The 24,917-nt window shown below is 59.0% G+C and overlaps 2 protein-coding genes across 2 annotated transcripts in view; both read right to left on the bottom strand.

Moving 5' to 3' along the window:
• The window catches only part of MYO18B (myosin XVIIIB), a 61,458-nt gene extending 41,611 nt beyond the window's left edge, over window positions 1-19,847 (bottom strand). The window contains exons 1-17 of the mRNA XM_040577584.1: window positions 19,803-19,847; window positions 19,031-19,186; window positions 17,962-18,804; window positions 17,677-17,743; window positions 17,399-17,511; window positions 17,025-17,201; window positions 16,257-16,455; window positions 15,713-15,855; window positions 14,872-14,972; window positions 14,267-14,330; window positions 12,574-12,718; window positions 5,529-5,699; window positions 4,500-4,590; window positions 2,502-2,694; window positions 1,468-1,548; window positions 1,169-1,316; window positions 773-932 (exon numbers count right to left, since the gene is read on the bottom strand). Coding sequence (XP_040433518.1) covers window positions 773-932; window positions 1,169-1,316; window positions 1,468-1,548; window positions 2,502-2,694; window positions 4,500-4,590; window positions 5,529-5,699; window positions 12,574-12,718; window positions 14,267-14,330; window positions 14,872-14,972; window positions 15,713-15,855; window positions 16,257-16,455; window positions 17,025-17,201; window positions 17,399-17,511; window positions 17,677-17,743; window positions 17,962-18,804; window positions 19,031-19,186; window positions 19,803-19,847 — 2,897 coding nt within the window. The remainder of the gene's footprint in view (window positions 1-772; window positions 933-1,168; window positions 1,317-1,467; window positions 1,549-2,501; window positions 2,695-4,499; window positions 4,591-5,528; window positions 5,700-12,573; window positions 12,719-14,266; window positions 14,331-14,871; window positions 14,973-15,712; window positions 15,856-16,256; window positions 16,456-17,024; window positions 17,202-17,398; window positions 17,512-17,676; window positions 17,744-17,961; window positions 18,805-19,030; window positions 19,187-19,802) is intronic.
• A 2,473-nt stretch (window positions 19,848-22,320) lies between these two features.
• GRK3 (G protein-coupled receptor kinase 3) overlaps window positions 22,321-24,917 on the bottom strand; it is a 69,920-nt gene continuing 67,323 nt past the window's right edge. Inside the window, exon 22 of the mRNA XM_040577286.1 lies at window positions 22,321-24,894. The gene's annotated coding sequence lies outside the window, so the exon portion shown is untranslated. The remainder of the gene's footprint in view (window positions 24,895-24,917) is intronic.

Raw genomic sequence — 24,917 nt, 5'->3', positions numbered from 1 at the left:
TCCTCTGCTGCCAACCTGCTCACAGGGGAGGCAGCACCCAGCACCCGCGGGCAAGTGGTGAGTTTGGCATCGGTGCACCCGCGATGCTGCCTCGGGGCACCCGGCCGCGGAGGAGAGCCGGGCTGCGGCGACACCTCCCACCCCCCTCTGCTTCTCCCTGGCTCGAGCACCGAGCTGCTCACCGCTATCAAAACTTCCCTGAACTGAAGCCCAAAACAAAACGAGCTGGAAGGGTTTAAACAGAAGGTTAAAATCATCGTGTGTGTGGAGACACCTGTAGCAGCTTGTTTACATTTCAGTCCCGACGCAGCTTACAGCTTTGCTCCATGCAGCAGTGGAAATGGGGCCGGCTGCTGCATGGGAAGCAGTGCAGGGCTGGCGGTGCCTTGCTGCCCTGACCCCGTGGTGCTGCGGAGCTGAGGACATCGCAGGGTCCCCTGGGATGTGGGACAGCAGCACCCGATGTCCCCCCCCCCCCAACCCAGCCTCCCCCACGGGAGGAGGGGAATCCCGCTGAACGTGCCAGTGATGGGATCTGCTGATTCAGGCAGTTTGGGTGGAAAGCTGTCCACCACGGTGCTATTCCCAGCTCTGGTCAGCACCTACCCCGATCAGAACGCGTACTTCTGGCTGCCAGTCACTCTGCATCCGCCCCCCACCCTAACTAAACCCCCTGGGCTCCCTTAAAGCTGAGCTAAGTGGCCTTTTTCCTGGCTTTCTCCCTCATCCCAGGCTGCTCCCGCGGGACTGCTGGCAGTGCCGTGGTACTTACAGCCGGGACTGCTGCAGCAGCTGGCTGGCGTTCTCTGCCGACAGGTTCAGCTTGGCTTTGCTCACCCAGCCCGCCAGGTCGTAGCGCACGGGGTCTGTGCCCAGCTGGTGGGGGATCTCGAAGTGCAGCTCCTGCTCGCACCTGCGCACGTAGCCAGGCCCTGCAAGAGCAACAGCACCCCGAGGGGGTCACCAACGCCCTGGGGGGGTCACCAGCACCCCGAGGGGGTCACTGGCCAGTTCCCATGGGGCTGCCACCAGTGGGGCTGCAAGACAGCAGGCAGCAGCAGAGCATTTCAGCTCCCCCTGGCCATTCTTTAATTCCCAAAGCTAAACGGTGATGCTGGAGGCAAAGCAGCTGGGGGTAGGGGGAGCATCTGGACCGACTCCAGCTTACCGTCCTGGTCAGGGCCCTTCGGGGCAAAGTAGGAGCACAGACGGTCAAAGGCAGCACTGTCCCCAGAGCCTGGGATCAGCACCTCCTCATCCAGGATCCACAGCAGCCCCCTGCGGTCGGCCCCCAGGCTGCCGGGCAGCACCTGCAGCTGCCAAAGGGTGGAGATGTCCCCTGGGTCACCAGGAATGGGACAGGAGCCAGCTCCAGCCAGCGCCTGCCCCGCTCCCCACCGCTTCTGCCCAAAGCTGGGAAGCGCGGGTAGAGCAACTAATTGCCACGGGGGCACGGGGACAGGTTACCTGTGAGGAGTTCAGGTCGATGATGGACAGCGTGGCCAGTGGAGAGTGCTCTGGAAGATCAAAAGACACCTCAACATTTTCCTGGAAAACATCATTTAAAAGCTTGCTTGAGTGATGATCTGGCGTCAGGAATCCAGGAGCAGGCACAGCTGCACAGCAGGGGGGAAGATGGAGCGGAGCTGCCACCGAGGGCACCGCTGTGGCTCAGGACACCGTGCTCAAAGGGCTCCTGCAGCACTCTGTGAATGTCAGACATGCCACATAAATAATGGATATGATAATAATTGAGGACTTAACACGAAAGCACCAAGGAAACAATCAATTATTTAATTTGCAGCTTGCAGGCGTTGCTTCCATTCATTTTCACTCCCGTGTGCGTCGGAGCTGCGTGAGCCATGTGCCACCGGGGCCCGGGCTCACGGTCACACTCACCCGGCCACAAAGCCGCGGTGCCCGCGTCCTAGCCAGCAGCCAGCACGAGGCGAGCCCAGCCTGCCGAGCCCTCCTCCATTTCATGCTCGGTCGGAAACCAGCGAAGGGCACAAATATACTTACTTGGTGCAAGTGATGTGTGCATATTAAGCCACGGGAATTCAACCGTTTTTCCAGAGCTAGAGGTATTAAAGTAACTTCTGCAAACCTAATAAGTTCATCTTTGCCAGTAGATTTTTCAGCCATGTATTTCTGCAATAATTTATCATTTTCCTTTCTATTCTCTATTATTCAGCACCTGAGATAATTTAGGAAAAACCCAGCTGCACCATCAGAAGGGCGCAGAGCCTTCTGAGCGGGAAGAAGCACGCCCAAGGGGACACCCAGCCCAGCCTGGCATTTCCCTCGTGTCACAAATGTCCAAGGGGACCTGTGACGGGGGGGACAAGAGGCTTCAGGCCACCACTCCACACGGAGCCCTCCTTCCTGCAGCACTCCTGCCTTCGCAGCTCCTGGGTGCTCACTGTCACACCGCGGCGGGGCGCAGGGAGCCGTGCCCAGGGGCTGGGAGGCTGCTCCACGGCCGCAGCCCTCGCGCTCACCTCCTTGTACCTCTCCATTTCCGACACAAAGGTTTTCTCGTAGAAGAGGGCCTGCAGCCGCTCGTGCACGTAGTTGTGCCAGAGCTCCTCAAAAGTGGCCGCCCGCTCCCCGCCGTGGTGCCGCGGGTTGTGGAAGCCGGGGGTGTCCACCACCGCGATGGAGCCCATGGAGAGGTGCTGGGACGAGAAGGACCTGGGGGAAGTCAGACACAGCACGGGGCTTTACCCAGGGGCACGCCGTGCTGTGCTCAGGGGTGACACAGCTTTTCCCCCAGCTGTGCACATCCCTTCGTTAGCATCATCCCACGTGGCAGTGACAGCCCCAGCGCTGACTTCCCCTGCCTGTGTCTCCAGCCAGGAGCACCAACAGCCTCATTTACTTCATCTTCTTGTCCTGTTCGGTCCGAGTTTCACCCACCTCCTCCTTCATCTACTCCAGCTGAGTGACTTCTGCCAGCGTAGGTGGAGATGCCACCCTTCCCATGCTGCTCCCCACCCTGGCACTCTGGTTATTTAAAGCACTAAATCCTAATCCAACCACGTAAAGTTTGATGGAGAAGTGGCTAAGCTGACACCCACACTGAGGAGTTTCCAAACTCCCAAGTGCTGTGCCGCCCGTGGTGCTGCTGCAGGAGGAGACTGTCCATTGCTCCTGGGGGAATCCCTAACTGGAAGTGATCTGAGAAGCAGACATCGAGGGGGTTCCTTGGAGAAACAGAGATATTTACTTCTCAGAATGTTGCTTGCAGCCACTTGCAGTATTTCAGATAAGGACAGCAAGGGAGCGTGATCCTGCGAAGTCTCTGGGATTGTTTTTAACGCACGTTTCATGCATTGGTTTAATGCACGGTGCTGCTCCGTGCTTTGCCCGCTGCCGTGCTCCCTGTCCCCAGCCCCTGCGCCAGGCAGCCTGCCCTGATTAGAGAAGGTTAGAGAAGACGCGATGCTCCTCGATAGCACAGGGCGCTGAGGATGCAGCACCTTGATGAAAGCACAGGTTGGATGATGAAACCCAGGTGTATTTACAAATTGCTCTCAGAACTGCACAGCAGCATCAGCAAGTGCTCTGCATGGGGCTGCGGGAGCTGGAAGGGCTCGGGCTCACCACCAGCTCATGCAGTAAAAGCACATCCTCACGACTGCACTGAAACCTGGCATTGCTCTTGGATCGCCGTGGCAATGGTTTAATAGGCCTTGATGGGCCGCTGTGGAAAAGGAAGCCAGGCAAAACAGTGCTAGCTTTAAAGGGAATAGGGGACGTGGGACACATCCTGATTTAACGCTGTTATTCAAGAGAATCTTCTGCAAGGTCTTAGAGTACCATCAGCAATTTCCCTTCGGAATGTGGTTGCTAGGAATTAGAATAAAAATATTCAACTGCAGGTAAAAATAAACCTGCTGCAACAATACGGAGTATTTTCAAACACCAGCGTTTTTGTGGATGCTGACTTCAACAAATTGAGTTGTACACTGGAACTGAGGAAACTGAATGCTTTGGGGAGTCTGATCCCTACCCCACTGTAAACTATTCAATTTATCTCAGTAGATCCTTTCAGATTTACAATGGCATGTGGAGGATGTCCTTCCCACCCTGGGTCTCAGATGGAAATGAAAAGATGAAGGGTTCTGGGGACAGCGGCAGGTGACTGATGCCTGCCTGGCTCCCACAGCAGCTGGCAGCAGGACGGGAGCATGGAGCACAGCCTCCCCCGGCACCTCAGCAGCTGCCCTGGTGTCAGCCCCTCTCATTCTTGACATTTCGATCCTTGCTTGCCATCAAGCTTCCAGCAAGAAGCGATTCCCTAACCCTAACCCTGACCCTGACCCTGACCCTAACCCTAACCCTAACCCGCCGCAGCTCTCTGTGGGATGCCCTGGCTGTCTCACTGCTCCGCACAGCCTGGTAACCTCGGCTCCTGCCTGCAAAGCCACGTCCGCCACGGGTAAGTGAGCAGCATCTCCCTGGTGCGCAGTGCCCGGGGCTCAGCACCGCCGTACCTGTTGATGAGGGAGACGAGCGCAGCGAAGAGCTCCTCGTAGAGACCCGCAGCCATCCCCTCCACGCACTCCACGCCCGTCATCTTCGGCCCTGCCACACGCAGAGAGAGGAGCAGGCAAAGACACAACGTTTATGGCCAGCTGGTTGCCCCGTGTGAAGCAGAGCTGGCAGCAGGCGTTCCCCCTGCTGGCGGGGTCAGATAGCCTGCTCTGCTCCCAACTTCTGCCTGCCAGACACGGCATCGCTCCGCTCACACGGGCTGTGCGCATCCATCTGCGCGCCTTCAGCTCCTCCAGTGCCCCGTGCCTAGCGCATATGTAGGAGGTGAAACCATTACCATGCCCAGGGCCACTCCTGCAAGCACTCGCTTTTACCACGGCAACTTGCAGAGCCCTGGCTGTAATGGGGCCGCTGAGGATGCACCAGGCACAGCAGCGCTGACCTTAAAGCCAGGCCGTATCTCATACTGCCCCCCGTGCAGGCTGGATCTGCCTCCATGAATCAGACCATACGTTAACGTGAAGTTTACGGTGGCTCAGCAGCAATTTGTCAGGCACTAGCACAGCACCCACACCACTGGATCTGCTCACCGTGTGGGCACACACAACACGGTGCCGGTGCTGTGTCCTCAGCAGGCACGGGGGGAAGCCCACCCTGCTCCCTCTGGGCATTTTTTTTCCTTTTTTCCCTTCCCATTTCTAGGGAGAGCTCCCACAGCATTTATCCCCATCACTTATCTTCCAGTGGCATTACTGAATTCCCTGATCTTCAGGTGTCCTTACCAAGTGACATGTGGGATCAGCTCTAGAGCTGAGGACAGTGACATGGCAAGGCACAGTTAATTATTTGATTAATATTAATGCACTTAAATGGACCTCACTGCCTGAAAAGGAAAGGGCGCATTGCCTGTCCCCACAGCAGAGGCAGGAGCAATGCAGAGCACAGAATTTCCGCAGGTAAATAGAAATACCCCATATGGAAGTAGGAATTCCATAAGTAAAGGGAAAAGGAGCATAGCACTCAGGCACCTGAGGGGCTCTCCTCCTCCGGGGGCAGCCGGCCGCCCCGCGCCGTCGCCTGTGCGATGATCTGCTTGAGGTGGTGCTTGAAGACGGCGGTGGTGAGCTCCTCCAGCTCGCAGCCCAGCACGTCGGCCGCGCGGTTCGCCCACTCGAATTTCATGAACTGCTTGCGGCCGACTGGCAGGAGGAGGAACAAGGAGGAACAAGGTAAATTAGAACCTGCTAAGTCAGAAGCACTGCTCCCTGTGCCCCAGCAGCTCCCAGTGCTCAGCACCCAGCGGTGAACACAGCTGAGCCCTCAGCACCAACCCGTGCTGCCGGGCTCCACGGCTGCTGGAAGCAACCTGCATCCACATGGGAACGCCAGCGTGCTCCTTAAGGCTTACAGCTAGTTCAACAGCTATCGGTTACTGCAGTATACATTCGGTAAGTCAGCGACCATGCACTTCACTAATTCCTTTCATTGTTGTGCTACTCAGCTTCACGCCATTCTTTATAGCCTGCTCTTTTCATTTCCCACAGTGGATGTGGCTGGGCGCTGACCTCACTCCCTGTCTAACACCACTAACACACCCAACCCACTTTTTCCTCCTTAAAGCCCACTAATTCCGCCTGCAGCCCCCCTGTGTCAGTGACAACCTTCAGAGCCCTTGGAGCCCCAGCTCCCCGCCTCGGGCGCTGCCAGCTGTGCTCCCCTCCCTGCCTGCAGTGCCCTCTGTTACCCCCTGCACGCACACACGTTTGCTAACAACAGCTGCGGCGATGTTCTCAGCTTTGCAAGATGCTGAGCATATTAACGGAAGGCTGGATGACTCGAGAAAGGTTGACAGATTTGGTCCCTGGGTAATCATTCAGCAGAAGAGGACTCGCTTTTTGCTCAGAGGACAGCTGAGGACTCAGGGGATCTCAGAGCAATGCCTTTGGGTCTTCTTGCCCCTCCGCAGGGCTCCCCACGTGCTGCTGCCCCCACGGTGCTCAGTGCACCACATTCAAGCAGCGGGGCTGGGCAGAAACCTGCTCCAGAGACATCCAGGGGCAGCCCAGGGAGGCTGGGAAGCAGGCTGAGTGTGCTGCTGCCAGCCAGGCATCGGTAGCACCGCCTGCGTGTACTAAGAGCTTCAGCGGGCCAGCCTGGCAGAAGTGGTTATGGAAACTGATGGGACTACGAGCCAATCCCTCAAAATCCAGGATCGCCTTACTGAGCCCCGGCAATGTTTGCTGTCCCTGTAACCCCGAGAGCAGCACAGCTCTCAGCATCCTCTGCGAACAGAGCTGGTGTACGCTGGCAGAGGAAATTATTTATATCCAGCAGTAGTGGCTCCAGCTTAATGATTAAAATCAATAGGGAAACAAGCTGCAGGATAAATCCTTTTACAAATCTAGGAATGAAAGATGCTGCAGCAGCAGCCAGCTGGCACAGAAGCACGGTGGGAATGAGCAGAAATGGAACAAAGTCATCCAGAGACCTCTGAGGGGTGTCTTTGGGCAGAGGTAGTGAGGAGCCAGCCCTGGGGCTTGCAGCTAGGACGAGCCCTTAAAATACAGCCGGCAGCAGCCAGCTGGCACGATGCTGCCCACCATGGCAGCACCCCCAGCTGCCCTGCTCTGCACACTGGGTCCCCTCCCTGGGCACAGCTACCAGCAGCAAAGGCTCCACTGGTGAGATGTGAGATGCTCCTCAGGCAGCAGCCCCTGGGGTCGGCCCCTGGGGGAAGCCCTGACACCGGTGGTTCGGGTCTGCCCTCCACAGCAGCCCCCGGTGCCATGAGAGGCCCGCAGCGTTGCACACCTCATAAAATATGAATAGCAGCAGCTCTCCTGCTCCTGATGCGACCGCTGTAAAACATGCCAGCTTTAACACCTGACAGGTAATTACTCCGGCCCATTTAACATTTAAGAGAAGCAGCGGGGCCATGCAGGGCATGCACCAGCTCTGTCCGGCTCTCAGAGGCACCCGGTTCGTCTCCCTCAAGGCAAGAGCAGCAAAGGAAGCAATGCCAATGAGCCCACCCCGATGCTCAGGGAGTCCATGGGATCCGGGCACCCTGCTAAGAGAAATAGGGCTGGAGCTCTCCCGAAATCACCCCAGGCACATCCCGCTGCTGCCGGCACTGCCCCTGCAGCAGGCACAGCCCAGCAGCCCCGTTCAGCCACTTCCCCTGCTCTGGGCGCAAGTTGCCAGCCCGGCCTTTCTCTTCCACTTATTTTGTCATGAAAACGTTTGCGCTGCTAATGGGACAAATAAAAAAGCCTGTTTGTTCCTCTTTATTACCTTGGGTGGGGAAGTGGGGAGAGAGGAGGCTCCTCCTGGCTTGAATGGCTAATTTATTTGTCCTGAACTAAATCCTCCAGTCTATTCTCCATTGACCCACTGCCTGATGTATGACATATTAAAGCCTATATATAACAAAGGGAAGAGCTGTGTAATAGCATGATTAAAGAAATCTGCCATTCTGGCTGCATTTCCCCAACTGCTTGTAATAAAGATGTCAGGGCGCTGAACAGATAGTGCCATAACTCGCCGCGCGCAGACACAGCCCACCCGGAGCGGGAGCCGCCGTGAGGATGTCAGGGTACGGCCCCGGGGTGGATCCACTCCTGGCACTGTCCTGCCCACCACAAAACGCCCGGCAGAGCAGGGACCTGCTGCTGGTGATGCCTGTGGCCTCGCTGCCGGCACAGGAGGGCTCATGGCACGTCCGTCCTGGCGCAGGCTGCGAGGCCACGGCCTCCGCTCTGGAGGACAGAGGAGCCTGAAAACCTTCCCCCGCACACACAGGCCTGCAGGGGATGGTTACTGCGCTAAGATGCAGACCCTAGAGACTGTCCTCTTGTTTTAGGCCTTTCCCTTGAAGGCTGGTGGCTTCATCGAAACAAAATTATTGCTCCGGAGGGTCGCAACTTATTAAATGCACAGAGCCACCAGCCTGCTGAGAGCGGGAGGTGCCAAACCAGCGCTGCTTCTCCCTGCAGCAGGAAAACCCAGGTGCTGCAGAGCAAAAGGCTCTAACGGCGAGAGAGAAAAATTGGCAGGACGCAGAGGCCAGCCCTAATGCAATCTTTTCCAAGAATCATTTTGATGAATGAGGCAAGGCAGCAGAGGAGCGCTCCCCTGCCCGGTTCGCTCAGGCAGCACGGAGCCGCAGCAGAGCGAACCCAAACGCTGCCCCTCAGCCTCAGCCCCGGGCCGTGCACAGGGCAAGGAAATGCCCAGCCAAGGGAGAGGGAATTCACCGCCGAGCTGCAGTCTGCAGGTGCAGCGTAGGTTTCACCAGGGATTAATGAGGAGCACATGCTCTGCCTGAAGCCTGCACACCCGGGTAAGGAAAAGCGCTTCTCGCGTGCCACAGGAGCCGCTCTGCTGCCAGCAGCAGATCCCAGCAGGGCTTTCCTGCAGCAGGGCTCACGTCTACCCCAGCTCATGGCACGCCGCTGGGAAAGCCACGCTGGCACCGCTGCTGGCTCCGCTGCGTGCCCTGCGCACAGGCACACAGGGATAGGTTCTTCTGGCTCAGCCAGCACCGCTGTGCCCGAGCAGCAGCATCTAATAGAAGCAACAGCTGTAGAAGTGGCTGTAGAAGAGCCCGACCTCTCCTCTTTGCCCCTGATACCAACACGGCCCTTGCAGCCTGGTCAGGGGGACGCGTGAGCAGCTCCGAGCTCCACGAACCCAAACAACGCACGCTAAGCTTCCCTTGCAAACCTGCGTCCTCCACGTCCTCTGCACCTACAGAAATCCAGGGGAAAGGGGCTGCAACAGCCCTCCCTGCACAGAAGTCGGACCAAACGGCGAGGACTTGCACCCCACACGCAGGTGTGTGAGGGCACTGCGAGGAAGCGCAGCGCGCAGGCAGCTCCATGGCATGGATTTATGCTGGAGGCCGCCCGTCACCCTCGTGCTGGCAGCGCTGCAGCTCCATCCGCCTGCTGTGCCGGAGCTGCCGGCTCATTTTTCCCTTGGCAGCAGTGGGAAATCCACCCCAGGACAGGTATATTTGTCATAGAAGGGAAGCTCTGACTCAGTGCTAATTATGGGTGTGCTGCTCCCTCATCCTTTTAGCAACAGGCAGTAATGAAAAATTAGGATAAATCTGGGCATCGAGCTCAACTGGCATTAAGAACAATGCCATTTCCACATCAATTAGTGAAAGGTCACTACGTCTCAGAGGCTATAAAACAGCAGCAATAATGCAGGGTCAAGGATTTTTTCGTCCGCTCCCGCCTGCCGTCCGCACTCGCAGGAGGCACACGATGAATGCCCACGGCTCCTGCCAGCTGCTCTCCCTCCTGCGTTTGGTGGACGTCCCCGTTACTGCACGTGGCTAAACGGCTTCCAGTCCTCCTAGAAACTTGCCATCTCGGAAAGCCAAAGGGGGTGCTCGGGGGGCCTCCAGCTCCAGCCCCATCCACCTGCAGCCCCTGGAGAGGCGGTGTCAGGGCACCACACGTCAGCACGCAGCACCCGGGGGCCCTGCTCCAGCCCCTGCACAACCCCTGCATGATCTCACAAGTCGTTTGGTGCCTTGGTCTCCTGGGTCTGCTCTGCTGATTCTCCGCCATCCAAGGGGTTCAGGCCACTGCTCAAGCAGCAGCCTCTGAAATACCAAACCAGCCATCTGGGGCATCCAAAGCACCCCGTGCTGCAGTGTCTGGAGCGTCTCCATCTCTCGGGCAGATAGCCCCAGGTGGGCTCGTACCCCCTGCACCCCCCCCAGGCAACTGCAGCCCTGGGATGCAGATGCAACGCTCAGCACTGCTGAGGCACAGCTCACCCTGCTCCTCCTCCCCAGCACCACCCCGAAGCAGTCCAAAGGTTTGTGAGCCACCACAGCCGGAACCACAGCAAAGAAAACCAGACCAGCACCGACTGGCTGGGCTCCCGGCCACCGTGTGCACCTGCCAGCTGCTCCAGGAGGGCTTTGGAAACTTGCAGCCACTGGGAACACCCTCGCCTCTATTAAAGCCACTCGGTGGGAAGCCTGCACAAAGCACAGAGCTGTGGTGCTTTATTTCTGTAACAGTCAGCAAAACAGGCAGCTTGAGAGTGAGCTGAATGCTGACCCCCAGCTGTGCCCGAAACCTCCTTCCCGGTTAAAGAGCTAATGAATAAATGAAAATATGTAATATTCTGCAGCACACAAAGGGGACTGAAAGCACTTAGGTGAATTGGTACCTAAGGTGCCCCGCTGGCCTCTGGATGTCAGGCTGGTTTCTCACAAAAAGAACTGCTTTAACGTGTTTCAAAAGCAAGGGGAAATGCTGACACCGGGACAGAGCGAGCTTTTGAAATTCAACCTTTTCTTCCCAGTGTTTTTCTAGCTGCAAATGTATTTTCTCCTCTCAGCCAGAGAGAGACGATGCCTTTCCCTCCTATTTCATTCCTGGACAAACAGAGTTCACGACAAGACGACAGCAATCAGCAGAAAAGAAAAAAGCACCTCTAAGGTGCGCTCGGGGCTCCGCAGCCACAGCGTGCCGGGGGCTGCTGCCGCGGGGTGAGGGTGGCTGCAGCCTCTGCCCACGCTCCTGAATGCGAGCAAAGAGACGAGGCTTCCTTTGGCGAGATCTCGGGGAGAGGATTTTGAATATATAACTTCAAAGTGCATAAAAGGGGAAGGGAAGAGATGGCTGTCAGGAGACAGGTTTAACCACATTAAAAGAGTCATTGCCCCCACTGAGACTTTTGCTCCATCCGGCTTTGATCCATTTTTTATCCATATTTCCTTTCATTTCTCCCCTTTTGTTGACACACGATGGGGGAATCAATACCAGAGCGAGCGATGCTGAGACATGCTCTGATTGTTAATCCTCTACCCGAGTCAGCTCCGGAGCCCCAAGCCCTGCCCGGGCCCATTAAACAACACTCCTAGTCGTGCCGAAATAATTGCTACAAGGCTTTGGGACACAGCACTCAATTGACCCTCGACTTACAGGATACTTGGGACAGAAAGACCCTGCTGAACCCATGTTTGAGTAAACCAGCTCAGGTAATTATAAGAGCAGGTTTAAAAGCCTTGCCCATCATTAAGGAAGGGGGTCAGCCCCCCCACCACAGCCGCACACCGCACAATGCCCGGGAGCAGAAGGGGGCACCGACGGGACCCGCAGGCACAGCAAAGCCCCCTGCCAGCTCTGGGTGATTTCAAAAAGAGACGCGTCTCCAAAATCTGCTCTCCTGAAAACTCTCGAGGCAGAAGGACTTCCATTTTTTACTAAAAGCCTTATCGCAACACTCCAGCCTGAGACAGCAGGGTCATTTTTAAACTGCTGGAAGGGTGTTAGGGGAGACGGGGAAAGAACATGCCAGAGAGGAGAAAGAGAGAACACACTTTAAGTGACGACAGCATTCATCCTTTTAAAATAATTAATAAATGATTAATGGCATAAATTACCATAAGATGTGTTATGACATGTTGCGGAGACGTTTATAAATGTCTATGGCTGAGTTTATAGCAGCCTTTATGCAGCCCTCATAAATTGAAGTGTGTAAATCAAAGTGGCTGTCTCTAAAATGGGTTAGAGCACTTCTTAAAATAATTTATAAGGGATAAGGCAATTTCTATATGCCTGTATTAATAAAGTCTTTATAAACACAATCTTCATCCAGAATCATCCTAGTATAATTCAGTTACTGCATTAGACACTCAAGAGATGATAGAATTACCGCTACCTGAAGCCGCCCCTTTGCAGTGCCCCTGGGGACGCGGTGGGCCAGCGGCACAAACCAGAGGCAGTCCCCGAGGAGTCACCAGCCCCGCGCCTCCCCAGAGAGCTGGCAGAAGGTGAAGCCTCGCAGACCCCGTCCTGTTTGCTGGCAGCCACGGGACAGCCCCGCTCCTGACCGCCCCGGAGCAGCACACGGCATCGCCCCAGCCCGAAGCGTGCGAGAAGAGCTCTTGTGCAGCAGCCCTCCTGCGAGCACCGTGCCTCATCACCTCCGGGGTGCAACGCACCAGCAAGACCCCAGCACGCCGGGACCTGCTCCGTCTCCCACCCCTGATCCCAGGCCCCAATGAGGGGTACAGGGAAATAAGGCACGAGCCCCCCTTACCTTTGCAGGCCCCAGCGGCTCCCAGGTGGTAGATGCCGGCCAGCACGTGCCACACGGCCGCCTGCTCCTCCGCCGTGATGCCCAGCACACCCATGGCAGCCTGGAGCTGGGCGAACGCTGCCGAGGCTCTCTGCTTCTCCTCGGGCTGCGGGAGGAAGGGAACAGGAGGGGGAGCATCACTGGGAGCATCACGGGGTGGCACGGGGATGGGGTACTCTGCTCTGCACCATCAGAGGGTTATTTGGGTTGGATTATGGAAAAATAGCATCTGGGCACCCCCAGCCAGGCAGAGGAGCTCCCTGTGTCCTGGCTGACATGATTTTTTCTTTATTTTTTTTTTTTATTTTTTGCAGGTGCAGCCCCTCAGCAAGGTTAGGCTTCCCCCCCCCCACCCCCCCCAAGCTGAGGACTGTCACTGCAGACATGCAGCCCCGAGGCGAGACACAGCACACGGGTCCAGCAGGCAGCGTCCCCGCCTCGGCACGGCCAGACCGCCTCATCCGAAGGATTTCTCCTCCTGCAGGGGCCCAGGAGGCGGCTGCTAATGAGGGAACCCAGCTGAGCCCACAATTCCTCCAGACTCAAACACCCCAAGTACTTGAGACACCAGTGTCATGGCAGGGGATCAGTCGGCGCAGAGTTATCCCCACAAGCCACGAGGACAAAGGCTGGGAAGCCGCCAATTGGATTTTCAGTTTAAAAATCCAGAGCGGAGATCAGAAAGGAAAATGGCATTTCAAGGAAACGTATCCCAACCTAAAACAACAAAAGCCAGCCTGGCCCCACTCAGCTGGGAGGTGTGGAGCACTTTGTCCTTCCCTTGTGCCGGGATGACCCCGCTGGCTCCGGCCAAGGTGACCCTGCCCCAGGAAGGGACCAGGCTCTCGGCCAGGTGGCCCCAAGGTGCCATCTGCTCGCCCTGGCGCAGGATGCTCTGAGCCCTTCCAAAGCCACACTGCCGAGCCTGGCTGCCCAGGGACATGTGTGTGCCGTGGGGGACAGGGACCGGTGGCGGGGAGCTGCTGTTTCAGAGAATGGCGTAAAACCCCATCTCTGAACACAAATCTGCCTGCTTTCCTGTGGCACCAGCAGCACGAGGACCTCAGGGTCTCGCCATGCCCTCGGTGGGAGCCACTGCAGCAGCCACTTCGTGTGGCCCGCGGGCTGGAGATGCCTAAAGAAGACTGAATATTGAACTCATCGATTGGTGACATAACCGCAGACTGCTGCAATTCATCCCGGTGCTTTGGCTCATTGGCAATCTGCCTAACCCTTGCAAACGGCTCAGACTAATAAGGAGCTGGTTCTGGAAATCAAACGCCACCTTTTTAGCCCCTAAAATTAGCAATCTGAGCTCTCCAAAGGAGGCCTTCAGCCCCCCAGGGCAGCTGCCACAGGAAAGATCAGGAATTACGCATTCCCTCTGTGTCCCCCCCGGCTGGACGAGGCTGTCCAAAACCACTGCAATTGCTGCTCTGCCAACCCATCCCATTCCCTGCTCCCCTCCCACCATGCAGCTCCACCTCGCATCACCCAGAGGCCAAGGACCATGGCACAGCCTCTACTGGGACACGAGGACGTGTGCTGCAGCACCCTGCAGCCAGTGCGCCCTGGGGAGCTGCAGGGGTGACCCAGCAGCTGGGCACAGAGGGACACGAGCAGGGGGGCAGGCGGCTCCGTCATTGCTCCCTACCTTTGAGAACGGCTTGATCCCAAAGGAGTTGCTCTCAGCCACCTGGTGCAAGTGCAGCGTGGTCCTGGAAGGGGTTAGGGAAAACAAGAACTTAGCCCTGCTTGGTGCCATGTGGTGTGCTCTGAGCCACGCCAGGAGCCCCCGCGCAGAGCTCGGTGCAGGGGAAGGTATTTGGAAACACAGCCTTAGCCCAATTGTAGTTTTAGTGAAGAGAGGGAGCACAGAAAATGCTCCTGCATTCTAGAAAATCTGTAAAATCTATCAAACATTAATTTCTAAAAATCCCTACAGCGTCACTAACATGACCACCTTCAGAATCTCTTTATCACAGGGGAAGTCTCAGAAAACACATTTTTGGAGCAAACGTGAGTATATATAATAGGGGAACCCCTTGTGGAGGGGTGTGCAGCTGTGCAGAGAGGCAAGGAGCAGAGCAGCCCAGTGCCATGAGCAGCTCCAGCCAGGAGGAATTGCTTTCATGAGCCGTAGCCAAGCGCACCAGCACCCAGTGTCCCAGGGGCACCCCGAGGTGCTGGGCTCGCACAGCCCCTGCACCCCCGCAGCCCCACGGGGCGCCCAGCCCGGCCCCACGGCAGCACGCTCACCTCTGCGCCGCATCCAGGCCCGCCAGCATCAGAGGGAAGACGTTGAAGTTGCTTTCCCCGAGGGGCTGCCGGGCGACTCGGCCCCTCTCCAGCAGCATGGTCTGTGGGGAAACAGAGGCAGGCGTCAGTGGCAGCCCCCAGCCCCAGTCCCCAGCACGGGGGGCTCGGTGCAGGCAGGGTGTCCAGGCAAGCCAGGCACGCAGGGGACAGGGGGGGACAGCGGCACCCAGGGGTGGGGAGATGGCACCAGGAGCTACTGAGGAAGCGCCGGGCTCCTACTTGCAGGGCTGTGGGTGGCCCTGGGGAGTGCTCCGGCCACCCGGGGCTGTGCACAGTGGGTCGTGCAGGCAGGAGCACCCCGGGCATGTGTCAAGGGGCAAAACTCTGGCAGCAAACGTGCACCACCCGTGGTTCTCCCTGCCTCCAGAGGCCCGGACAACACAGTGGCCCTGGCAGGGATGCCGCAGCCTGTGTGTGTCAAGCCCTCTCCTCCTCCAGAGCAGGCCTGGGGGCAGCCCTGTGAAGCAGCTCTGTGCAACAGCCACGATGGCAATAAAAGCCCCTATGTAAGTACTTCATAAATACTTGACTTTGCCCCTGTTCTGTGCTCCCTTAAGTGGAGGGGGTGGCTGGTGATGGGGACCCAGCGAAGCCTCTAGCAGCGCTCCTGCTCAGCGTGATCTGGGGGCACCCTTGGTGCAGAAGAAGCAGAGCAGAGCACCGCTCCTCCTCCCCCCCCCCCCGGCACCACAGCAGCTCTCTCCTGGGTTCACCATGACGTGCGGCACTGGGTCTGTCCCCGTCCCTGCTGGATTCAGCAGGCAGCGGGACCCGGGGGTACCTGGAGGTGAGCGGCAGTTATCCGGCCGGTGGCGCTGAAATCCAGCGAGAGGACCATGGAGAAGCGCGTGGAGCTGCTGCTGTGGCTGGTGGTCACTGACCCGAAGGCTCCCAGGACTGTGAACATCGCCTGGATCTTCTCCACTGAAACCCAGCACCGGCAGACGCTGAGCAGGCGCCCGGGGCAGCTTCTCCTCCTGGCTGCACCCCCAGCTCTACCCGCACACACCAGCGGCCCGTCCTGCCCCGTGGCAGCACTTGTGCCGGCAGGAGGGGATGTGCCTTCGTCAGCCCTTGGCAAGAGCGTGCCGCACCCGCAGCTCGCCCAGACCTCGAAGCCCAGAGCTGCTCTCCAGCTGATTGCTTAACAGCGCTTCCCCTCACGTCATCGGTAATTTGATCAGAGGGGAGAAGTGCTGCCCATAGCAGGCAAGTAATTCCCTTCTGGTGCTTACTCTGGTGTTTATCAAAATAGCAAATCTGGAGGCTCTGGGAGGCAAAGGGCACATGCAACCCTGGGGGTCACCTGCCCACCGGCCCCGTACCTGAGACCGTGCCGTCCACGCTGCCCGCTGTGCCCACCAGGTACTCCAGGGCGCCCTGGCAGCACGCCGTCCTCCCCGCTCCGCTGCGCCCCAGGGGCACGATGGCCTGGTCCTGCCGCTGCATGAGCAGGGTCCTGTAGGCTCGCTGCGCCATGGAGCAGAGGTGCGGGGCCATCCCGTCCCGCCGGCCCTTCACCATCTGCATGGAAGGAGAGCATGGGAGGGATCATCCAGCACAGCACTCAGGGGGCTTCTTGGGGACGGAGGCATGGAGGCGTTTCGCATGGGGGGGCAATGGTTTCTCCCCAGGGTACAGGACCCCCCTGAGACTCCCCATGCACCGCAGGCACTGCACCCTGACCCGACCCCCAGCTCCCCCAGCCTGCTCCCGGCTGCAGTGACAGCAAGGCAGAGCTTTGCTCCTGGGCGCTGGGAGAACTTCTGGGCTGGCAGCGGTGCATCCCCGAGCACCCCCGACCCCATACACCTCCCGGAGGACCCCCAGCCCCGCACACCCCGCATCACCCCGGCCCCACACCCCCCCCGGAGCATCCCCAGCCCCGCACACCCCCCGCAGCCCCCCGGCCGTGCGGCTGCGGCGGTGCCACGGTGCCCTCTGCCGGTACCGGAGCTCCCGGCTCCTCCACCGCCGTCCCGGGGGGGTGGGGGGGGGATCGGTGCCCGCTTCCCATCACAGCCCCCCCACCCGAGCGGCGGCACCGGGGGAGCCCCCCGAGGGATGCGGACCCCCCGCGGTCCCCTCCTCACCTTCGCCGCCCGGCTGGCGGCGTTGGGCCCCCCCCCGAGGGCCAGCAGGCTGGGCCCGGCGTACGTGTAGGGGAGCTGGGCGCCGAGCCGGTGGCGCAGCGTGTTGAGGGCGCTGCACTCGTTGAGGCTGATGAGGGCGGCCAGGTCCTCGGCCAAGTCCAGGCCGGGGGGGTTGCTCTGTAGGGAAGGGGCCAGAGCCGTCGGGGAGCAGCCGGCGACCGGGGCCACCGCCCTGGTGGCCACCGGCACCGTGCCCTCGCCACCCCATCAGCAGGACGGCGGCCTCCGTGGTCGTATCCTGCCCCGTGCCTGGTGCTGCGGACGGGGCTCCCAGCCCCGTGCCAGCCCCTGCAGAGGCCGAAGGCCGGGCTCACCCGCTGCACGCTGTCCTCATCCACCTCAACCACGCCGCCGTCCGCCTCCAGGCGCACCCTCACCCTGCCCGCCGGCAGCTCCGGCGTCCCCACGTCCGGCTTCAGCTGCGTGGCTGCAACGAGACGAGCGTGAGCCCGTGGGCCCTGTCCAGGCAGCACGGGGCAGAGCCGGGGTGCTGGGACTGCCAAGGGGCCACCCGGCTCCCGTCCCACGGCCAGACCCCAAAGTCCCTCTGGAGTTGGCCGCAGGAAGGCGAAGGCAGAGCACGGCGAGTTACCGAGCGTGAAGCCGTCCCGCTGGAGGAGCCAGACCTTCTCCGCCTCATACCAAACGTCCCTCGGAGCCTGCGGGGTGGAGAGAGGGGAAATGTGCAGGAACAGGCAGGAAACTGAGCAGGAAAAACTGCGTCCCCCATCCACAGAAACACTTCCAGCCGATAGCACTGCCCCCCTCTGCCCTCCTGCCTCCCCCACAGCCCCCAGCCGAGGGCACACGAATGGGAGGAGCTGCACAAAACTGCACCCGCACCCCCGACACGGGACAACAGCTGCAGAAGCATTACCTGGTCCTGGTCTGCGCTGTCTGCTGTCTCCTCTTTGCTCTCCATGCTTGCTTCTCTGCCGTCTCCCGGTGCCTCCTTACTTCTTTCTGGTGCCTCTTTACTCTTCCCTGACTTTTCTTTTGCCTTCCCTGCCTCCTCCTTTGCCACATCTTCTGGCTTTCCTTGGATGCCTCCCGGCTCCCCCTTAGGTCCCTCAGACATGTTTGTAGTTTTTCCAGGCTCTTTAATTTCCCTCAGCTCCTTCTTGCCACCTCCTGCATCCTTCTTCATCTTCTCCGGCTCCTTCTTGGCCAGCACCAGCTCCCTCTTGGTCCTCCCCTTGGCTGCGGGCCCCTCGCGGATCGCAGGTCCCCCCTTCTTCTTGCTGCTCTCAGGTGCCCCCTTCTCCTTGCTGCCCTCAGGTGCCCCCTTCTCCTTCTTGCTGCCCTCAGGACCCTTCCCCTTGAGCGCGTCCCCCTCCTTCACCGGGCCTTTGCTGCAGCTCTGGGGGCCCTTGCTGGGCGCAGGGGCTGGAGCTTGGGGGCTCCCCCCTGGGTGGGCGTCCTTGGGGCTCTTTTCAGGGCACGACAGCGGCTTTGCTGCCTCGGGAGCCCCCGGGTGAGGGGTCTCCGCTGGTCTGGGGATGGCCGCTGCGGGGCTGGGTGTGGGGGCCGGGGCTTTGCAGGGGCCAGGGCCCGGTGCAGCCCTCCCGGGTGGCAGCACCGTGTTTGGGGGGGCCGGGGCTCCGTCGCCCCCCTGCTCCTCCGCGTGCAGCCCGTTCTGCAGCGGCTGCCCCTTGCTGGCCGCGGCTCCTCCAGCAGTTGGGGTGTCCCCGGTGCGGGCCCCGCCGGCCTCCCCCGGGGGCTGCCAAGAGAAGGAGAGGAGCCTGGGTCCGACAGGGAAGGAGCAGGATCCGGCCCGGCCAGGGGGCATGCACACACCTGTGCAGTGCACTGCGAGCCTGAATCTCCCCATCTGAGCCCCGAGGGGTGACACCAGTGCAGCCCCGAGAGGTGACACCAGGGCAGCTGGCCACCCGAGTGCTGCAGGGAGGGCGCGCAGGGCAGGGCATGATTTGCTCGGTACTCACATCCTCTTTCACAGTGGCCTTGGCTTTCTTCTTCAGTCTCGCCTCCTTGGACTCCTTCTCGGTCTCGCGGACGAGCTGCTTGATGAACCCCCCAGGAATGACAGAGAGGAGCAGGGGGGGTGCAGATGGCGGGGGGGCCCGGTCTTCCTCCCGGATCTGTTTGCAGGAGCAGAAGCTGGGTTACGGGGGCAGCGCAGGGACACGCGCCCCAGCCCAGCCAGCCCCGCGGGGACATCAGCGGCACGAGCGTGCGGGGGCAGCTGAGCCGAGCACCGAGCCCCGCTCTGCCCGTGCAGGAGTTGTGCAGGTTGCCAGCGAGACCCCCAGGCTGGCACGGGGATGCTGCACCCAACAGGAGGCCAAGTGCTGGGAAGAAAAGCCCCTCGTGCTGCTGAGGGCATGGCAGCTCCAGCCTGGCCACCCAGGGTGGGCTGCAGGGCGCCAAGGAGCTGCTGACAGCGTGCGGACCCGCAGGGCCCTCCGTGCTGGCCCCGACCCCAGCCCCTCGCAGCACAGGGCTTCCCAAGCTGCTTGCCTTCTGCTATGCCACCACGCAGCAGCAGCACCCAGCACCAAACCCTGCAGGCTCCCCCGAGACTCAGCCCTGCAGAGAGCCGCCAGCAGCAGGGGAATTGCTCAGAACGGAAAATTCAGGCTGCGAAGTGCCCCGAGCTGGAAGGCTTGGAAGCAGCGTGAGCTCAGCGACGTGCAGGGCAGGGGCAGGGGGACGTGGCTGGCTGCGGGGCGTCCCCTCCCGCCGGCCCCAGCCAACACTTCCCTTCTGCTCCCAGAGCGCGAGGCGCGAGGAGATGGCCATGGCGGCAGCGAGACCGGACGGTGCCTTACGGAGAGCCAGGTGGAGAGAGAGGAGAGAGTTAGCGAGGGGTGCCCACCACCCGGGGCCGTGCCTGGGCCGGGGGGGGACCCTCCTGGGACATCACCAGTCCCGGCGGGCACAGAGACAGGAGCCTGGCAGCGGCCATGGAGGGTCCGGGTCATTTAACAGCCCCGGGGAGCGCACGGCCACGTGCAGCCGCCTCTGGCCCCGGCGTGGAGCAGGGCCAGGGGGTGCCGGGAGGCGGCGTCACGGGTGGCGGTGACACCGGGGCGGCGCAGGGTGCAACCGTGCCCGTGCCCCGCTTAGGGCTGATCCCGGCTTCACCTGTCGGGATCATTCAGGCACCGAGCGGGCCGGGGCTCGCCGGGCCCGCGTCGCCTTGTACAGTAAAGGGCAGGAGCGCTGGAGCGGCCCAGGAGCCCGGCTGAGGAATGTCATTTGCCTTCTTGGGCGACCGCCCTGGGCGCCACGTGTCCCGGCTGCCACCTGCCCCACAGACCCCCTGGGGACTGGTGCTGCCCCCAGACCGACCCCACAGCAGGGCCCTGCAGCCATGGGGGGAGCAGCCCCTCACTGTGCGGTGTGGAGCCCCCAGCCCACACGGTGCCCCCAGCAGGGACCCCGTGCCTGTGGGCCACAACTGGATCCATGGCGAAACTTAGGCACAGAGGGGGATGTGCCTCAACCAAGCCCACGAACCAGGGTCAGGACCACCATCAACACCTCTTTTTCTCCCCAAGCTGGGGCTCAGGATGCGGCCCCACTTGGGCCACAGCCACGTGGGTCTGGTCCCCAAACTGGAGCTGCCCGGGGGGGCTCGCTCCCACCCCCCTGCCTCCCAGGACCTGGTGGGAGCTGAGGCCACCGAGGGGTCCCCACCACCCTCCAGCACAGGACAGGGAGCGCCCCATCCCCGTCCCCATCCCCGCTCCCACCGCAGCCCTCCGGCACAGACCGGCTGCTGGAAGCCGCCCCCGGAGCCGGGGCTGCTGCTATCGCCCTTCATTCCCACCTAAAAATAGCCCTCCCCACCGAGGGGCCCAGCGTTGGGCTGAAAGCATGGCCAAAACGCTCCATTTGGGCCCTGACCTGCCCCCCGCCCCCGAAGACCACCCCGCGGGGTGCCCGTTACCTGCGTGTGGTGCCGGGGGTGCGGGGGCTGCTGGTCCACGCCGGTGGCACCGGGCGCTGCCGCGGTGCTGGACCCCAGCGAGCCGGAGAGCAAAGGCAGCAGCAGCAGGCGTGGCGGTGGGGCTGCTGCCTGCGCCTCCCCCTCCGCCCCTCGCCGCGGTGGCAGCTGAGGTGACACATGTCACTGCTAAAAATACCCCGGCGAGGCGGCTGGTGGCACCGGGGCCTCGGCTGGGAGAAGCGAGGGGGGCAGCGTGGGGCCCTGCCGACCCCACTGCGCCCACCCCGCACACCTCTCCGCGCCCGCCTGGCCCCGCTCTATGCCACTGCGGTGCTGACACCAAAGTGCCCAGCCCTGGGGCACCCAGGGAGGCGCAGGGAGCCCTGGTGGCCGGGGGCCGTGGGGAGCCCCAGGATTTCAGTCTCCCCGTGCCCACAGCGAGAGCGGCCCCACAGCCCCAGCTCCCCGGGGCAGGGGCACCCCGGCACTGCTGACACATCCCAATGCTGTGCCCAGGGGTTCCTGGGGGCCACAGGATGGGTTTTCAGGCTGCTGCAGCACACCTGAGCTGAGGATCACGCTCAGAGCCCCCCAGACGGTGGCTGGGGGAGCATCGGGGACCCTCACATGCAGGACCTGCTGCCTCCCACCCTGTGGAGCAGCGCCTTGTGGAAAAAGCCTGAAAAAATACTGTGCCTGCGAGTGATGTCTTCTCTGGTCAGCTAAGGGATTCACCTCTGTGATGGGGATGCTGTGGGAAACAGAGGCACAGGTCTGAAGAAAAATTCAGAGAAATCCATCAAAGGCACCGGGTCTCTCTGGGGGGGGCCGGGCAGCAGCAGGCACAGGGTGCAGCAGAGCTGCCACCGTGCCCTGTCGTGTGCAACGTGCAAACCCCGTGCCCAAGGCTCTCACCACGACATGGTGCTTCCTAAACTCTTCCCACCTTTTTCCACCCCTAGGCTGTTTGTCGGGAAGAACTGCGGTCACCTCGGTTCAGCTCCACGGAGGGTCCGGGAACAGCCACGAGACGGGAAAGGACCAAGCGGCAGCACACACTCAAATGACATTTTTTATTGGGGTTCTCTTTGTATGAGAGCAGTTGACCAACACACAAAAGCAGCTTAGCTGTTCCAAAATAATCCTTTAAAAAAATAATGGCAGAATTAACTAAGTGTGGCACATCACAAGTTGCGGAGGACTGTAAACTCTGAACATAGTCTCTGTGAAAAGTACTACCTCACACGTGCAGTAGTATATACCAGCAAGGGGCAAACCCTCCTCTGCACAATAAATATGAAAAGAGCCAAGTACATAAAACAAATGATGATTCTCATAGATACAATATCTAAAGTTATTTACAGATACTGGCTTTTCTTACCATTAAATTACACATTGAAAACAGGTTCTCTTTCAATATATTTCTTTAAATCACTAGTAGCTATTCATGTGAATCTGCTCCTTTTTTTTGAAGGACTGAATTTAGTCACTGAAACAGTGCTCATGAAAACACCTCTCATAGGACACTCTCACTTTATTCTGTTTTTCAGACCCATTTGTTTGTTGTCTCACCTGCTCTCTCCCTGTCCTCAACACAAAGAAGCCCGTCACGGCCGGAAAGCCTCCTGCACCGATCGGCAGCTACAGCCCGCGTCCGCCTCCTTTTCCAGTCTGGCAATGCAGCGAGTTACACCGATCCCAGGAACTCCCAGCCTGCTTTCTGAGTCCGTCCTCAGGTTTCCTAACGGCACATGGCTTTGGCACCTGCCAAGTCCGCGGCAGCTGCCCCGTGCGAGCTCCGCGGGCAGAGCAGCGCAGTGCGAGCGCTCCCGTCCCAACGCAGGAACCAGGGGGGACCGGGTGAGAAGGGGGAAGCAGGGCAAGAGCCAGGGTGGGGGAGAGCAGCCCCCTTGTCCTGCTGCGGGTCCCCCCGGCACCAACGCCGTGTGTCAGCGAGGAGGCGGCTTCGCCAGCAAGACAGACGCACAACAGCTCACCCTCGAGATGCCGTCGTTAAACCCAAACAGGGACCTGCTCCAAGCGCCACGACGGGTGGAAGTTAACAGCGCGTACTTCGACGCCTAAATGTACTCCTCAAACCGCAGAGACCACGATGGGAAAGCAGAATTATTTTTAGCAAATGAGTTATCTGATGAATTTAGTGCTATTTTCGTACCCTGCCTGGGAAGGGGTGTCTGGCTTTGTTACCTACGGATCCGCAGCAGCGCTCCAGCACATGTTTTTGGCCGGCTGAGCTCCGGCACTGCCCCAAATCACTCGCGTGCTCCGACTGTGGCTCAGGAGCCCCAGGTGAGCTGCTCCCTGGGGACCTCCGGGGCTGCTGCCCACAGGGACCACCCCAGCAAATCCCACGACCACCTCTGCCAGACGCCAGCTCGCCCATCCCTGCCCTACAACCCAACCGCTCCGCAGTAGCTGCTCGACACAAACGGCTCCGAGCTGATGGCTTCCTGCCCCATCCCGGTGCTCAAGTTCTACAGCCTCTCCGGGCTCCCTTTCCATTAGTTCATTAACTTCACAATTAAAGAGCGTTTTAAATATCTGCGCTGACTCTTCCCTGCCCCGATTTAAGGCCATTAATTCTTGTTCCACCCACCGCAGAATGTGCACAAAACGTCACTCACCAGAGCACTGAGGAATAAAGGGGGATTTATAGCTCCCAAACCGAGGGGTTATTTGCAAGGATTTTTCAGACGTTTCTGCATTCATAAGCCATTGCACCTAGAGATGGTCCTGACAACGCAAGAAATTCTGTATGCCTGTAACAGACGGGTTACTTGGACAGACTGAAACTATTTCAATTTTATTATGAAAAACAGAATAAAGCTGACTGATCCTGTTTGAAAGGAACTGCCGTTTCTTCAGACAAGCTATACATATATGGAGCAGAAATTCTGTGGAATGTCAGAAGTTGGAGAAACATGTATTTAATAAATAATATAAAATGCTTTTTTGTTAAAATAGAATTCTTGGTTTTATACCTACATAGCATAGCAACCTTTACATAAACAAAATAAAGCTGAGTCTGTGATGATTAGTTTAACACAAAATAAAAATACAATTTAACAATAGTATTAAAACAGCCAATGTTCAATCCACACAATATGTACACCATGGAATAGAAATCAACAGAAAACAAAAGTAGATTATCTTGAAATTCCTCAGACATTTGGATATACATATGTTCTCTGTATATTTTAGATATTTTCCTTTTTTTTTTTTACAATATTAAAATTAATACTATGCTTTTTCAAAATACGTTTTTCAGGTTTTTCCTTTGTAGAACTGACTCATTCCTTATATTAATCAACACAACTAGAACTATTTACTTTCTACTGTACACTTCAAAATAGTCCTTCCTCCATATATATTTAAAGTGTGAGCATTTCAGAGTTAAAGTAACTGTGTCATTGCCATCTGCTGCGTGGGGAACAGTAAAAGCAGTATGGATTTGGTACACAGACAGGTAAGTGATATTCAGGAAGAATCTAGTCCTTAAACTGATCAGCTGCCAGGAAAAGAGCAACGCGCAGAGCTCCAGGGACTCCCCTTTCCCCGAACACATTCCCTGCCACCTGAGACCGAAGCCCCACAGTAACTCTGTGCAGCACACAGCTCATCACTCCCACGGACACGAGCCGCAGAGCCGAGCTGCAGAGCCACGCCAGCATCACCAGCGCCACAACTCGGATCTGTTTAGCACCAAATTCACAATACTTCTATTATCTAAACACTGGACTGCAAACACCCGCATTTATTTTAAAACCAAACCCAGCCTGGTGATCCCATTCACTTTTTTTCCACGTCAGCAGAAGGAGGAGAAGAAAACTGCTGCTGCTTTTCTGAAGGAGAGCTGCTGGACTCGAGGGACGTCTGACCAGAAGCACGCGTCCCAG

The sequence above is a fragment of the Cygnus olor genome, chromosome 17, assembly GCF_009769625.2.
Source record: "Cygnus olor isolate bCygOlo1 chromosome 17, bCygOlo1.pri.v2, whole genome shotgun sequence".
Taxonomy (NCBI): Eukaryota; Metazoa; Chordata; class Aves; order Anseriformes; family Anatidae; genus Cygnus; species Cygnus olor.
The sequence above is the reverse complement of the archived record's forward strand: the minus strand, read 5'-3'. Positions and strand labels throughout refer to the sequence as shown.